Source organism: Ostrea edulis, chromosome 3 (genome assembly GCF_947568905.1).
Source record: "Ostrea edulis chromosome 3, xbOstEdul1.1, whole genome shotgun sequence".
Classification (NCBI taxonomy): Eukaryota; Metazoa; Mollusca; class Bivalvia; order Ostreida; family Ostreidae; genus Ostrea; species Ostrea edulis.
In genome coordinates, this window is record NC_079166.1 from 66,799,481 (window position 1) to 66,814,278 (window position 14,798).

The following is a 14,798-nucleotide window of genomic DNA, read 5'->3' on the forward strand; positions in this document are numbered from 1 at the left end:
TTGATACGTAAGTCAATACACGTCGAACTGTTTAATGTATTAAAAGTTGATTTAAAAAAAACAATTTTCAAAATATTGAATCACACGTGAAAAAGCAAAAACTAGCCCGGATTTCAATGATAAGATTACATTAGATGCGTATGCAATATACATGAACATGCAATTAACATTATCCAGTCTCGAATCTAGAAAATTTTCCTGGGAGAGGAGTTGAACATGAGGATTAAGTTTTTGATATCATGATATGTATTTTGTGTAATTTTTTATCGTCTGCATTAGGTTATATAGGTTAGCAACCAAAATAAAAACACTTTAAAAAGAATTTAAAATGACAAACGAATATACAAAGGGATGGGATCAAAAGATCAAAAGTTCAATATCTGTCATCGTCGGAAACCCACGGTTGATTACGCTTCGTTCCTCTCTCCATCACCCGTGGGTCCATTCATACCTATTCGCTTGTTCTCATGAATAATTCATGAGGCAATTTGATTGGGCGCTTTACGTATACCCTGAGCGAATTCGTCCAATCAAAAAGACGCTTTCAGTCCAATTTCGGTATACAATTCAAAATGGCGATTGCTGAACGGTTCGGAATAAGCAAATTAAAGGATTTCCAAGAAGACACCATAAACAAGTTGTTAGAAGGAAGAGATGTATATTTGTCAATGAAGACAGGGGGCGGGAAAAGCTTATGTTATCAAGCTTTCCCATTGTTGTGGACTGAAAAACATCGAAATCCCTGCAATGTTTTAGTGATAACCCCTCTGATTTCAATAATGAAAGAGCAGTGCGAGTCTTTGATGTCACTTGGATTTACTGCGACCTACATCGGAAGAAACTCAGAAGAAGATGATCAAATAACAGATGAGAAGTTTCAGTTTTTATTTACCTCTCCGGAAGCGATTTTATCCGTTACGAAATGGCGTGAAATGGTGACCAGGAGCCAGCACTTCAAATTGATTGTTGTAGACGAGGCCCATACTGTTTTACGATGGTATGTTTTCAGAGAGAGAGAGAGAGAGAGAGAGAGAGAGAGAGAGAGCGAGAGAGAGAGAGAGAACAAGCATCCTCTAAGCATGTGCACTTATAATAATAACCTGTACTCAATATCAAAGGAGTCCAATTCAATATTAGCATTTATATGTAATTGTTTTAAAAATGTACTGTTGTTTCATGAGCTTTAGTGTATCATAATTTAACCAGATCCAGCACAATGAATGTCTTTATTTAGCTATAGCTTTATTAAGCTATGGGTGTCCAAGTACTGTACTTAACACACTCGTTTCTCACCGGTGGGACCAGAGTTTGATCCCTGTGGTCAAACAGTACACAGTGGGATCAGTTCTCCACGGTCAAAGATGCTTAAAACAGCTTTATAAAGTTATAAGGCTAAATAAAGCTGTATAGCTTAATAAACAGCTGATAGAGATTGTGCTGGACCTGTTAACCATGAGCAAGTTTTGCAAAATGAAGAGTTTTCTATTTTTATTTCAGGGGAGAAAGTGGTTGCAGAGGTGATGAACCTTTCAGAGTGTGGTATGGTAAAATTGGAGAAATACGATCCCTGATTCAATGCCCTATTTTACTGATAACTGCAACTGCTAACAAGGCAGCTAGATCTGACCTGAAGAGAAAGTTTGCCATGAATGATTGCTTTGAATTGATTGACAATCCTGATAGAGACAATATTAAACTCTTTGTGAAAAAGGTCAAAAGTACAATACCAATAGCAGATTTATTCTTGTTTTTAGTAAGATTATTGAAGGAAAAAAAAGAGCTATGTGAACGTTATATTATTTTTTGTCCTTCTATCAAGTTATGTGGAGATGTATTTAGTGCATTTCAGATGGAAAAAACTCAGAACATTGATATGTATCATTCAAAAACAATTGAAACTGTAAAAGAAAATATTAAACAGGATATGCAGGATGAAAATGGTAAAATAAGAGTATTGATTGCAACAAGTGCTGCAGGAATGGGGGTTAATTTTAAAGGTGTAAACAATGTAATTCACTTTGGTCCACCAAAGGATATGGATTCTTTTGTACAGCAGTTAGGTAGAGCAGGACGAGATGGTTCACAAACAGCAATGGCCTTATTACTTTATAATTCAAGACAATGCAAAAATTTAGATGATGATATGAAAAAGTACATTGATAACTCGGATAAGTGCAGGAGACAAGTTATGTTGTCTGCGTACAACTATGATCCAGCAGAAAACAGAGTGAAGCATTTATGTTGCGATATATGTAATGCTAGTTGCTCATGCGGAAAAGACAATTGTAATGATTATGAACATTCATTCATGGATTATGAGGAACTACAAGAAACATCTTCTGATAACTCCGAGAGTGAAAGTGATACTGATTCTTTCTAATTGCTTGTATTTAACCATTTAATATTGTCTGAAAGACTACTAGTAATGTTCAGTATTTGTCAAGTTATTGACGTGTAAAAAAAGAGCATTAAATTTTTGGCTGTTATTTTTATACTGTAGTTCAGAGTTGGACGAAATTTCAATATTGACCTTTGATATCTGCCAAATATTTGTGATATGAAGAATTTTCTATCTCAGGTTATTTGTATAATCAAAATATTATATATGGAAAATATGTCCATTTTATTTAAACCCTTCTGAAAAATTGTGGTATATTTCTGTCCCCTCTCATTTTTTCTACAGATTATGCAGATATGAAAGATAATTGTGTGAACATGCAAGAAAATTCTGTTCATATAAATAAGTCAAATGTTACGATAAGTATGTCACAAGAATCAACATAATAATCTTGCTTGTTGACATAAGTATATTTCAAATTACATATTAATTTTTCATGTTAATTAAGTTGCATACCATGATGTACATGAGGTAATAAATTGCCATTAGTGGTCATTGTTCGTTGTTTTCATATCAAGGGAAAAAACCAATTACCTTATTTTACCACTTTTTAATCATAGCAAAATTATCTTAAGTGCAGTGCAGTAGTAGATGAAGTTAGATCCCATTCATTTGTGTGGCATGTCATGTATGTGATGAATAACAATACATGATGAGTAATATAAAGTGGTGTGTGTACTTTTATACAAACTGGTCATAAAAATAAAAATAATAAACCTTCATTTGAGTAAATACCAATTTATTAACATCAGATATATGTAATCTTAGTTGTAAACTCCCAATCTACCCCATTTATACTCTGATATTTTGAACACTTAACATGTTCAAGTATCATTACATTATTTCATATACTGATTGGCAACTTCTCTCTGATGAAAAATCCACTCATGCAAATCTTTACAGTCAATACCACTGATTGGATCTTTAAAATTGTGGAAACTTGACCATGTTAAGTCTTTAACGAAGTCTTTAGATCTTAAGCAGTTTATAACGGCCACAATGTCCTTCATCTTGTCAACCACTGGTCGACTGCTTTTGGATCTTGCTGTTTTTGTGGACGACATAAGACTCTCTTTTACAGCATCAATGACTTGAGTAGTCATACAGATTTGTTTTGCTGACTTATATGACTTGTTAGAACCCTGAGTGTTCAACTGGCTCTTTATATTGCCCACTTGTAACTCAACACAGTTATCATTGGGAATACACTGTCCAGTTCCACCTTTTAAATTTACTGTCATATTCCATTTGTATTCGAAACTCAGCTCAGGACTTAGAAGATAAATGTAGCAAAGAGTTCTGAAAAGCCAGATTTTATACTTTGAGTGCTTCAGTCCTGATGCGAATAACCACTCAAAATACACATTTCGTACGATTCTATCACCATCACCCATTCGATACGAGTCGCAGGTGTCTCTGTGTAGCAAAGACATGAATAGAAAAGTCTGTATGGGATTGTAACACACAGAGTTTCCCTTCGGAATATGAAATTTCCAATGATGTTTCTTTTCTAGATGTTTTTTAAGCCAGCCTCTTTTATGATATTGTTTTCCACATACTGCACATAAAAAGAAATCAGCAGACTTCATAGCATCAAGGTTATTTACATCACCGTCCAGAGCCCCCATGTCGTCAACGATATCCTGAAAGGAAACTTTGCTTACTTTCAGCTCATTCAAAACTCTTTCTGCTGCATTCAGAAGCCACTCATTTTTCTGATTATCAGACATCAACGAAAACAAGGGTATCGGATTAGGTGTACAACTCAAATCCTCCATTTGCATGAGATCTAGAAATGCTGCAACAATGTACGAGTCTGTGATGTCTGTTTTGAAGTCATGATGTGCTCTGAATAATTAAATAAAGTAATAATAGCAAACTTTCAAGTTTTAACAAGTGGCCCACAGGCCATAACAGTCACCTGGATATAGCTTTTTGTAGTTTTCAAGAAGTTAAAAATGTATATAATTGTTAACATGCAACGGATAAAGACGAATGGCAATAGGTCTCCTGGGTGACTTAAAAATAGGCACTACTAAAATTCATCCATTTTGTATGATTCTGATAATACATATTACAGGTTCGATGCAATGTATATATTTTGGAATGTAACAACCCAATTTTAACACTTATAAAAGGAATTGTCATATCAAGAAATTAATGAAGTACATGTGTGACATGTATGACTAGCAATACCTGTAGCTTGAATTGACTTCTTCAGGGCCAGAAACATTTCGTCTATTAATCAGATTCCGCAACTGGTATAAAGACCCTTTATCTGCACTGCTTTTTTCTTTGTAGAAGAGCTGATAAATTCCCTGCACAAAGAAAAGTGAACAAGGTTATTCAAAGAAGAATAGCAACAACCAAAATATTTGTAGCTTAAAAATTCAGATTGTTTAACCAATGGTTCTATTTGTTACTTTATAAAATTTTACAAAGGCAAAAAGAGCTCAAAAATTATTAACTACTATATATTACATTTATAGCCCTTTTCAAAAGCCTGAATGGCAGGTTTGTTTTTAAAAAATGCAGCATTATTATGAAATATGTATCATGAAAATTCCAAACAATGCAAGAAGTAATTATATCAATCTAATTACTCTATATTTTAACAAGATTTCTATAATTGAAACAAAAAATATGAATGTAAAATGAAACAAACACAAAATTAACATTTCAAAACAAGAGGCCCATGAGCCACATCGCTCTGAGTCATCTTAACAATAATTCATATTTAAAAACTTTTCATATTTATTAGCATGTAAAACTTTGATCCCCTACTGTGGCATCATCCTAACCCGTGGGCCATAATTTTAAAAAACTTAAATCGGCAATATATCAGGAAGCTTCCATGTAAATTCCAACTTTTCTGGTTTTTCTGATTGTTGGAAAGAAGATTTTTGATTGAACCATATTTGCATTTTTGTGATTATCTCCCCCTTGAAAGGGGTATGGCCCTTCAATTGAACTGATATTTTGAATTCCCTTCACCCAAAGATGATTTGTACCAATTTTAATTTAAATTGGCCTAGTGGTTCTGAAGAAGTTTAAAATGTGAAAGTTTACAGACAGACGGACAACAGGTGATCAGAAAAGCTTACTTGAGCTAAAAAACTATAATAAGGTAACAATTTGGCTAGGGTTTGTGGTAACATTATCGGGAAACTCATGACTGTTTTAGATGCTGCAGTTCCATGTTCAAATTAGTTATAATGTACTGGTCAATGATTGAAAAGATCAATGGGAAGGGGGGGGGGGAATCTGGAAATAACAGGATTTGAATCTTAAATATTCCTATTCATATAGGGGAGAAAAGTACAGAAAAATATAGCATTACTTACATGTACCTTTAGAATTAATCTCCAGAAAGAAACTATATGTTGGGGATTGGATAAAAACTCTGAAGGTGGCTAATAGTTGTGTTAGAGGAACATGTTTGAACATGGAACTACAGTATCTAAAACAGTCATGAGTTAGAGATATCTATTATTAGTATTCATTAGTCAAAAATTTAAGGAATGGTAATATGGGCCTTAATAAACAACGACTGTAATTTTCAACAAAACTCCAAACTGCTTTCAACTGATGTTAAATTATACCAGAAGGAAGTTCATCTCTCTATGTAGACCCTCTGGTCTGTGAATTACTCCCAATAAAGACTCATACTCAGAAGGGCTGTTCTGCATTGCTTCTTGAGCACTAAATGCCCTTTCGTTTGTCAGGACATCCCCACCAAAAACTACCTTTTCCAAAACATTTTTTTCAGGATTTTCCCTAACATGTGGAACAGCAAGTTGATGAACTCTTTGGAGAATTTCTATCATTCCTTGTGAGCTATTCTCACTGGCATCTACTAAATCACAGTTCAGAAAAACAGATTTCTTTCTCATTTGGTCCATATACATGTGCTCTATATACTTGGGAAAATTTGTAATATGTAACTGCAGAAAAGGAACATAATGCATAAGAACATTAGCCACATGAAATTTGAAATTGGACATTAAAGAATTCAACTGTTCACTTGATGGGATCCAGTTCACAGCATTCAATGTTGGGAAATCCACAGGCGGATCAAAGGGGACCTTGGATTCATCAAAAGTGATTTGTTTCTCTTTGACCAAAACTAGAAACCAGTGTAAACTTTTCTTTTGATTTTGCAAGCTCATTTTAGAAGGGGTGATTGTAATATCTAGATTGTCACCTAGTATTTCAATTGGTCTCAGCTTTTTGTTACATGTAACTTCCTCTGCATCCATTTGTTCTTCTGCAGCAGTTTCATTCCCCATCTCATGCCTGCTTTCAATCTCCTCAACATAAGATGTCATCATTGAATGGAGTCGATTTTCTTGCTGCTTCACAAGCTCTTTTGTTTTCTTGTGTAGACTTGTAGGGGAAATTGTTATTCCCAAGTCATGAATGATATTCATTCCCTGAAATTCAGATGTATTTTCTTTTTAAAACTTACAAACAAGAGGCCCATGGGCCTTAACTGTCACCTGAGTATCACAGCCCATACAGAGCCTCAAATTTCTATATAAGCATCAATATGGAGTCTTTTGTGCACATATTCATGATATTTCAAAATACACACAATTCATATTTAATTACAGAATAAGGAAAATGGAAGTTTAGAGGATATAAATCATATCAACATTTCCTAATTGTATTTTTAAACATTTTCATTTTTCATTATATGTGGCCATATTGGCCCCACCCTAGGACCTGAACCCCATACACAGGAGCCTAAAATTTCACAATTTAGGTAGAGAGCTTTATGCACATCATAATCATGCATTTAGTTTATCTCAATTATACATAGGAGTAGAGAAGAAGAGTTTCTAAGATTTAATATATTTTCACTATTTGACCTAGGGCCTGACCCATCATCATATTTTCAATTTTGGTAAAGGGCTACCTGCTCATTCTGAATATCCATTTAGTTACAATTTAGTATCAATAGCATTAAAAATGTCATTAAAATGTTTTACACAAAAATTCTATATGCCAAATCTTGCCCCACCCTGAAGTCAGAACCCTTATACCAGTGATCATGAAAGTTACAATTTTGTTAGAGGCTCTACATTACTATGCATTTAATTTTTCCCATACATGTGTAGTTGTAAAGAAGATTTTTGAAAATTGGTAAAATTTTGGGCAGTTTTTGTCACGCCCTAGGGGAAATTTAAAATTTATGTCCCCTTGTCCCAATGATGCTTCATACCAAATTTGAAAAGAATTGGAATGGTAGTTATCAAGGAAGAAGTTAAAGATGTTTAATTGTTAACTCACGACGGAAGACGCAAGACGACGGATGCAAAACAATTGCAAAATGTGACCTACATGCAAGTCTACTCAGGCGACCTAAAAATTTACTTGTACATTGGTAACTACAGTTTATCTGATTCGAACAATTAATTCAATTTCATGCAAATTTAATTACCAGATACATTACACAACCCAAATTCAAACTGGCTAAATGTAGCACTGGATCCTCGAAAGTACTACCTCCTGCAGGCCTTTTTGATTGTAGGTCATACTTGTGATACAGCAATTAAATAACATACACATGGAGATTTATAAATATAGATGTCATTTACAACACTTTTTAAATTTTATAATACCTCTCTGTTCAAGCCACATTTCTGGAGAATTAAGCCTAGTATGTATTGCAACTGGTTAATGGTCTGTGATCTTCCATACAAAAGTACAGCAAGGGATGTAAGCATCTGTGGTAGGTTTTTCTTCTTTTGCAAGCCAACAACGCTGCTAAATACTGAATACAGATATGGTGCCTTTAGTTGGAGCTGCTGACTTGTACATTTCCAGTCAAATTTTATAAGTTTTTCATTGTTGGATGCATGTCCTTTGAATATTTCACTATCCTTTTTTGAAATATGTTTTATTTCATTTAGTATCACATTTTTAACAATGTCAAACATTTCCTTCTTGTAATTTTCATTCAAACTTAAATTCTTCAGCACTGCTCGAGGTGAGGCATTATTCAGCAATGACTTTAAAGCTGCCTGCTCGTGTTCTTCTTTGATAATCTTTAATCTTTCAACACCACTGTACTTCACTACTATCTGTATAAAGATGTAAATGTTCATTTATAAGAAAATCCATTCAAAGTAAAATAAGTTCAGGGGCACCACTCGTCGCCCCAATAATTTTGCCCCCCCCCCCCAATAAAAAGATAATAAAAATAAATATATAAAAACAAAATTAAAAACTTTGTAATGGTGATATTTACTCATTGGAGTGGTGAGTATAAGGGCGACCTGTGGTCAATGGAGCGACAAGTGTGAAAGCTATTGTTTACACAGATGCAAAAGGGAATGTACATGTATGTCTGTATACCTGTACAGGTGGGTGTAAACAATAAAAGGGGCTTCAGTGCTGTAAGAACAGGTTTGCTACAAATTGTTCATTGTCTGATTAATTGGTAGATCGATGTTTGGAAGCTTTAATGATTCTGGGTTGTAAGTCATTAAAAATTATCAAAAAATATTAGAATTAAGAAGCATACATATAAATTAAAGGAAAATACTGAAAATTAGTTAAATTCAACGTCTAAAACAACTTGTTGAGCTTTTTTCTACCTTTGTCACACATATTCCTGCATTTCAATTTTAAAACAATAGAAGGATTAACAAGTATTGATAAACTTGTTTATCTTAATTTTTTAAGTGTTGCGTTCTTTCAATTCAACCCTTCTTGGTTTAAACGTTCCATACCTATGGTTACATTATGACGAAATATCAAAATATTACATTTTATCTACTCTAGGATATTTTAAACAGACATGACAGAAACAAATCTTATGTATTACATGTATTGAAATCATTGCACGGTTCAAATACATTACGCTAAACATGATATTTGTGAAAGTATTTTTTAAATCTTCATTTTCACCCCTCTTATTTTCAGACAAAAGATCATGGAACATTAAAGAAATACCCCCCCCCCCCCAAATGATATTTTTAAAAAATAATTACCTTCACGTCAAATTCCTCAGACTGGTCTTTCGTTTGAGTACACTCATCAATCTTTTTATCATCGTGGCACTTTACAGGTTCAACTCTTCTTTTTCTTGAAGAACTAGGACTTAAAAACAAACCCTTTTTTACTTTTGATTTTGGAGTTGGGGTGAGTTTTAATGAACTTAACACTCGTTTTGTCCCTTTAGGCGTTGACAGTTTGTCATTAAGACTTCGAACACCTGTCATATCTTTCAACGTGGATAACAGCTTATCTCGTTCGTCTTTTATGCTAATTAATTTAGTTTTCAGATCGTTGTTGAGCTTTTGAACGCGGTTGAGCTTGTTGGCACAGGAATTACATGCAAATCCTTTTATGCTTGGAACGCACATAAGTTTGTACACATCCTTGTACTGTTCCTGACTCGTGGCTGACGATAGAGACCTGTATGATCGGTCAGTAATGGTCTTTTGGCAAAGCACGCAATATTTTACAGGCGCGGCCATATTTGCTGTGGTAGCAGTTAAGTAATGCTACCTTTAAAAACAGAAGAGTTCCGTTATTATAACGATTACTTTGATTGGACAATATTTTTAGATATTATTCATGAGAACGAGCGAATAGGTATGAATGGACCCACGGGTGATGGAGAGAGGAACGAAGCGTAATCAACCGTGGGTTTCCGACGATGAATATCTGTCAAAAAATACTAAATTCATAATTTTCATTAACACCCCACCACTTTCAAACCAAAGGATGAAGTGAAATGATTGTGTGAAATGGCCTCCAATATATCTATGAAAATTTTACATGATTCAACTTATCAACATTTGCACTTTGCATGATTTAATGTTACACGGCGCATAAATTCGCCACAAACGGTATATAACGCTGAGTTTAAGCTTGGGGTTTCCTCATTAGCTGAAATTCACAGATCTGGAAATATATGAGTGATATTAGGTATTGTTAAATCATTCAGGCTGTAATTGTATATCATTATAAACTTTTAAATTTCGTATGGTGATAAACGTAGCCCATATCGTCGATATCTTCAAAAAAAGATAAGCAAAATTTTCACTAGAGGCCTCTCCATTATGAAAACCTGTTTGAACTTGATGACCTACCCGGAGCAGCTCGCTCTATACAAAATACGACACCACGTGATTTGGATGTATTGTCCGCTGTTTTAGGAACATAAACACGTCTCCAACGTCATCTACTTTAAACTGAGTGCATTCGATACATACGGTATACATGTATATGTATTTTGTTTACTAAATTTTGATAAATTGTATTAATCAAGTTATATACACGTGTAGATATCGTTATCAGAAATAAGTTGACGTTTCTGAATCTAATTATCTAAACACTAAATGAACTAATTTCTTTGTTTACATTATATGCAAAGGGGAATGCACTAGTATGATTTTACTTTCGTTATTAAAATTTTACACTTACATCACAATGTAATATAGGGTTTGAACGAAACGTATATTGATGGTTAACAGTTCTAATAAAATTTCCGTATTTAGTTGAAAATAACTATTTGAATGACAATAAGGCGAAACCAATAAAATTTCTTGTTCTTCGGACAAATGACCCCAAAAAATAAGGGCGGGCGAGCGATTTACTATTTACAATATTAAAATTTATTTTCAACATAATTTTCAGGCGGTATCGTAATAGAGCAAAGCGAGCGATTATATTTTTTTTTTCTTTCTTAAACTTTTGTATTGTAAAACAATGAAAAATATATTCAAAATCACCTGACATGTAAAATAACCAATTTTCTATTTTTTTTAAAAGGGACATTAACTGTGAAAGTGACAGTAATTTGTTTTCCTCAAAATTTCTCAATGGCAAAGGAATATATAAAATAACTAATAACACATTTATTTTGCACAAAAACAAGAGAAACCCTGATAAGACTATGTTAGATAACCGCTTTGGTGTAAAGAAATATATATGGAAGAATAATTGCCTTGCAAGACATTAATCATAAAAAAATATATACATAATTCATGGACCTGCATTCGGGATAAAAAAGTGTTTTAAATAACTAAATCGTGCAGTTATTCCTGATATATATAATATTGAGCAATTTTCATTGAATCAAATTTTTTGGTGACAAAATGAAAGCAAATGCCCCTTTGAATACACATATTGATAATTCAGTAAATACAAAATTACAGGCAGTGTTTCTGTAAGACATTTTGTTTATACCCAAATGTGATAATATATTGCTTAGTTTACGTGTTCAAAGCATTGCGTATAGAAATTCATTATGAAGAAATGAATAACACAATTCAGTGAATGCATTTAAAATTGTATTTGTACATGTACAGGTACAGATGTACATACATTTCAAGACTAAATGTACTGTCGTTTGTCCAGTTCCGGATCACATTTTCATTAACGATTGCTGGGGGTACCAGGAAGATAATTTAGGTTTCAATCTTCTTGTGAGAAGATCAGAAGTTTCTCAAATGAAAAATCATTTAAATTGTCTGAAAATTGCTGTAAATGTCACAGGTCTTTACATTTTCCATACCCAAGTTTACAGGTTCGTTCCGCATCACACCGCCAATTCTGAATCACGGAGATATTTGAGACGACTGCATGCCGATTCGAACATTGACTGATCCGATCCTACATTTTATCGGTCTCATACTTTAAATCAGTATGTCTTCATGTTTATTTCGCTTAAGATATACCTAGTTTTTGTAGAAATAAAAATAAATTAGACACTAGTTTAATTTGAACAATATTCAAAGCTTCACATTTAAACATAGCCAAAAGTCGGCATTCAAAACTCTCTTCAATAGTATTCATAATGATCTTTCTCTGAGGCTGTTCATGATATTATATCTACACGGAATAACAATTTATCTCCATTTTCTTGCGGTTTTGGCAAGGGTGGGAAACTTGGAATGAAAAAAAAAGTTCTAAAATTAATTATGATAAAGTTAAATAAACTACAGTATACATTTTAAATATTAATTTCAAAAAGTAAACCTAGACGCAATGCGTAGTATATCAACAGTCTCAATTTTCTAATTTAAAAAAAAGTTTGTTGAGTTTATAAAAAAAATGTGTGCGTTTACAGTCTGTGCGAAAGCTTTTTGGACCACACAGTACATTCGGTCCCGTGTAATCAATGAACACACTGGACCGAATCAAATTTTGTCAGACCGAAAAACCTAATGTAAAAAAGGTGAAACAAGCGAAAATGCAAAACCAAGGAAATCATACTAGCAATACTATATCAGGGATCCCTACCGTATAATACTTTAGACGGTTCATGCGCAGAAGGATAAAACGTATCCTCAACTAGGACCTGAGGTAACCCGAAAATAGTTCTCCAAAATATGTGTATTAATGAGCACTTAGGAATGTAAATGTACTTTTTTTTTCTGCTGCAGAGACGGAAACCGGGACAGAGAGAATGTTTTTTAAACACAAGAGAGCAGGTAGGTTGATATGTCAGATCAGGTCTGTAAGTAGCTTGTAGAGGTGTGTTTGGGGGGTTGGGTGGGTTCACAACATGTATTACTACAGAAAAAAGAGATAAATCTACAGTTGTGCCCCTTCATGAATTTTGCAAGTTTTTTTTTCTTTTAGTATAGTATGATATCTCACTGATTTGTGGATGTGGCCTAATAGTAGCACGAAGATATGTGTGTGTGGGGGGGGGGGTATACTTTAATATAGAAAACAGAGGTAAATTTACAGTTGTGCCCCTTCATGAACTTTGCAAGTATTTTAGTATAGTCAGTATAAGTCTTGTATCTCACGGATTTTTGGATCTACTGATCCACTAATTTGATTCAATAAAATGTTTTCGTCTATTTAATTTTTTAATCAGTATTAAAATGTTAATAGAGTTAATTTCTTCCCAAAGGTTCCCAATGGTTTAACTTTTACTGCCCAGCTTTTGTCAAAATTTATTATCAATCTTCCTGAGTACAGCCCCCACCCCTTTCCTAAGAATAGTATTTTGCAGTAGTTTTGATATTTAAATGTTCAAGCAAAGAAAGTGTGTGAAATATTTCATTTACATCGTGTCCATCAAATAAATATGGACAGCTGTGAAGGAGAAACTTCAAACGTACTGTGCAACTATATATGCCAGAGGTCTTGTAAATGAAATATGGATTCTAAAAAGTTCTAAAGAACTCTTAGTTAAATTCAAGTCGCAAAACCTTTCTCAAATCAAAAACATCACAACGTACATGTATGCCTTTTCAACACTTTATACGACCAATTAAAGACTAGACTATTTGACATCACAGACAGCTGCTTCTTCAACAAAAATGGAAAACGCAAATATTCATATCTAGTGATCAGTCATCCCCCCCCCCCCAAAAAAAAAAACCCAAACGCTTTGTTAAACACCACTTCGATTCCCCGAACAAGTACTCTGAAGTTGAAATAAAAAATATGCTGGAGTTCCTCATTGACAATATCTTCATGGTCTTTTGTGATCAGGTCTTTCAACAGTCTGTTGGAATTTCCATGGACACGAATTGTTAGCTGACCTGTTTTTATATTTCCAGGAAAGCAGAATTTATTCAAAAACTTCTACGTGAGAAGAAACAATCTCTTGCTGTGGCCTTCAATTTGACATTAAGATATATCGACGACGTTTTATCTATTAACAATAATAATTTTCCTTCATATGTCGATTCGACATGGCTCCATGAATTCGAAATAAAAGACAGCAATGAGTGGTCCACTTCTGCTTCATACTTAGATATTTTATTGAAAGTAGATATTAACGGCAAACTAACAAATCAACTTTATTTCAGCTTCTCTATCGTCAACTTCCCATATTTATTTAGCAACATTCCATTATCATCTCCATATGATGTTTATATATGTCAACTACGATATACAAAGGCTTGTTCTACGTATGGTCAGTTTTGAAATCAAAGCAGGCTATCGACAAACGCTGATGGTGCTGGGTTTCAACAGTCTCGTTTAAATTCTAATGTCGTTATAACGATCTAGTTTGCCAATACAACCTATCACTGGGTCAAATCCTTTCTGACGTGTTTCATACCGACTGTTGAGCCGTTCTTGGCACACTGATTTTGACTACGGAACACTCTGTTTACTTGATCAATATATAGGGGTCACGATGGATGTGACTGATCGACAGAGATACTTACTTCTCCTAGGCACCTGATCGCATATATGGTGTGTCCAAAGGTCCCTGTTTGCCCAACTATCTATTTTGTATTGCTTATAGGAGTTATGAGATTGGTCACTGTTCGTTATCTTCACCTTTCATTTAATATGCTATATAAAAGTAACAAAGCAGTGAATGTTCGCGTTTATCATTTTTGCAATAATTGCTAATTTCTCTGTCACCTTATTACTCTAAAATACATGTATATTAAATAGAAAAAAATAATTT

The 14,798-nt window shown here is 33.8% G+C and overlaps 3 protein-coding genes across 4 annotated transcripts; 1 reads left to right on the plus strand and 2 right to left on the minus strand.

Moving 5' to 3' along the window:
- Window positions 1-481: 481 nt before the first annotated feature.
- LOC125648859 (uncharacterized) lies at window positions 482-2,893 on the plus strand. The gene is made up of 2 exons (XM_048875873.2): window positions 482-997; window positions 1,498-2,893. The coding sequence occupies exons 1-2, from the start codon at window positions 573-575 to the stop codon at window positions 2,378-2,380; spliced, it is 1,308 nt and encodes a 435-aa protein (XP_048731830.2). The 5' UTR covers window positions 482-572; the 3' UTR covers window positions 2,381-2,893.
- Window positions 2,894-3,125: 232 nt separating this feature from the next.
- LOC125663465 (uncharacterized) lies at window positions 3,126-4,631 on the minus strand. Its single transcript, XM_048895755.2, has 2 exons — window positions 4,595-4,631; window positions 3,126-4,223 (listed from the first exon to the last, which is right to left on the minus strand). The coding sequence occupies exons 1-2, from the start codon at window positions 4,629-4,631 to the stop codon at window positions 3,238-3,240; spliced, it is 1,023 nt and encodes a 340-aa protein (XP_048751712.2). The 3' UTR covers window positions 3,126-3,237.
- On the minus strand, window positions 3,126-10,058 carry LOC125663463 (uncharacterized). Of its 2 annotated transcripts, XM_056158625.1 has the most exons (5): window positions 9,397-10,058; window positions 8,023-8,484; window positions 6,603-6,831; window positions 4,595-4,716; window positions 3,126-4,246 (listed from the first exon to the last, which is right to left on the minus strand). In XM_056158625.1, exons 1-4 carry the CDS (start codon window positions 9,883-9,885, stop codon window positions 4,673-4,675), a joined length of 1,224 nt encoding a protein of 407 aa, XP_056014600.1. In that variant the 5' UTR covers window positions 9,886-10,058; the 3' UTR covers window positions 3,126-4,246; window positions 4,595-4,672. The 2 variants fall into 2 exon arrangements, with proteins under 2 accessions (XP_056014600.1, XP_056014599.1); XM_056158624.1 differs by lacking the exons at window positions 3,126-4,246; window positions 4,595-4,716 and having other exon boundaries at window positions 5,957-6,831.
- Between the last annotated feature and the right edge of the window lie 4,740 nt (window positions 10,059-14,798).

What these genes read in the sequence shown, in the direction of transcription:
- LOC125648859 (XM_048875873.2), top strand. Translation starts at nt 573, where the DNA reads ATGGCGATTGCTGAACGGTTCGGAATAAGCAAATTAAAGGATTTCCAA. An exon ending in GCCCATACTGTTTTACGATG is followed by an intron (nt 998 to 1,497) that starts GTATGTTTTCAG and finishes TTTTTATTTCAG; the next exon opens with GGGAGAAAGTGGTTGCAGAG.
- LOC125663465 (XM_048895755.2), bottom strand. Translation starts at nt 4,631, where the DNA reads ATGTTTCTGGCCCTGAAGAAGTCAATTCAAGCTACAG. An exon ending in GAAGTCAATTCAAGCTACAG is followed by an intron (nt 4,224 to 4,594) that starts GTATTGCTAGTC and finishes ACTTCAAAACAG; the next exon opens with ACATCACAGACTCGTACATT.
- LOC125663463 (XM_056158624.1), bottom strand. Translation starts at nt 9,885, where the DNA reads ATGGCCGCGCCTGTAAAATATTGCGTGCTTTGCCAAAAGACCATTACT. An exon ending in CTGAGGAATTTGACGTGAAG is followed by an intron (nt 8,485 to 9,396) that starts GTAATTATTTTT and finishes ATCTTTATACAG; the next exon opens with ATAGTAGTGAAGTACAGTGG. An exon ending in AATGTGGCTTGAACAGAGAG is followed by an intron (nt 6,832 to 8,022) that starts GTATTATAAAAT and finishes TCTGAATTTCAG; the next exon opens with GGAATGAATATCATTCATGA.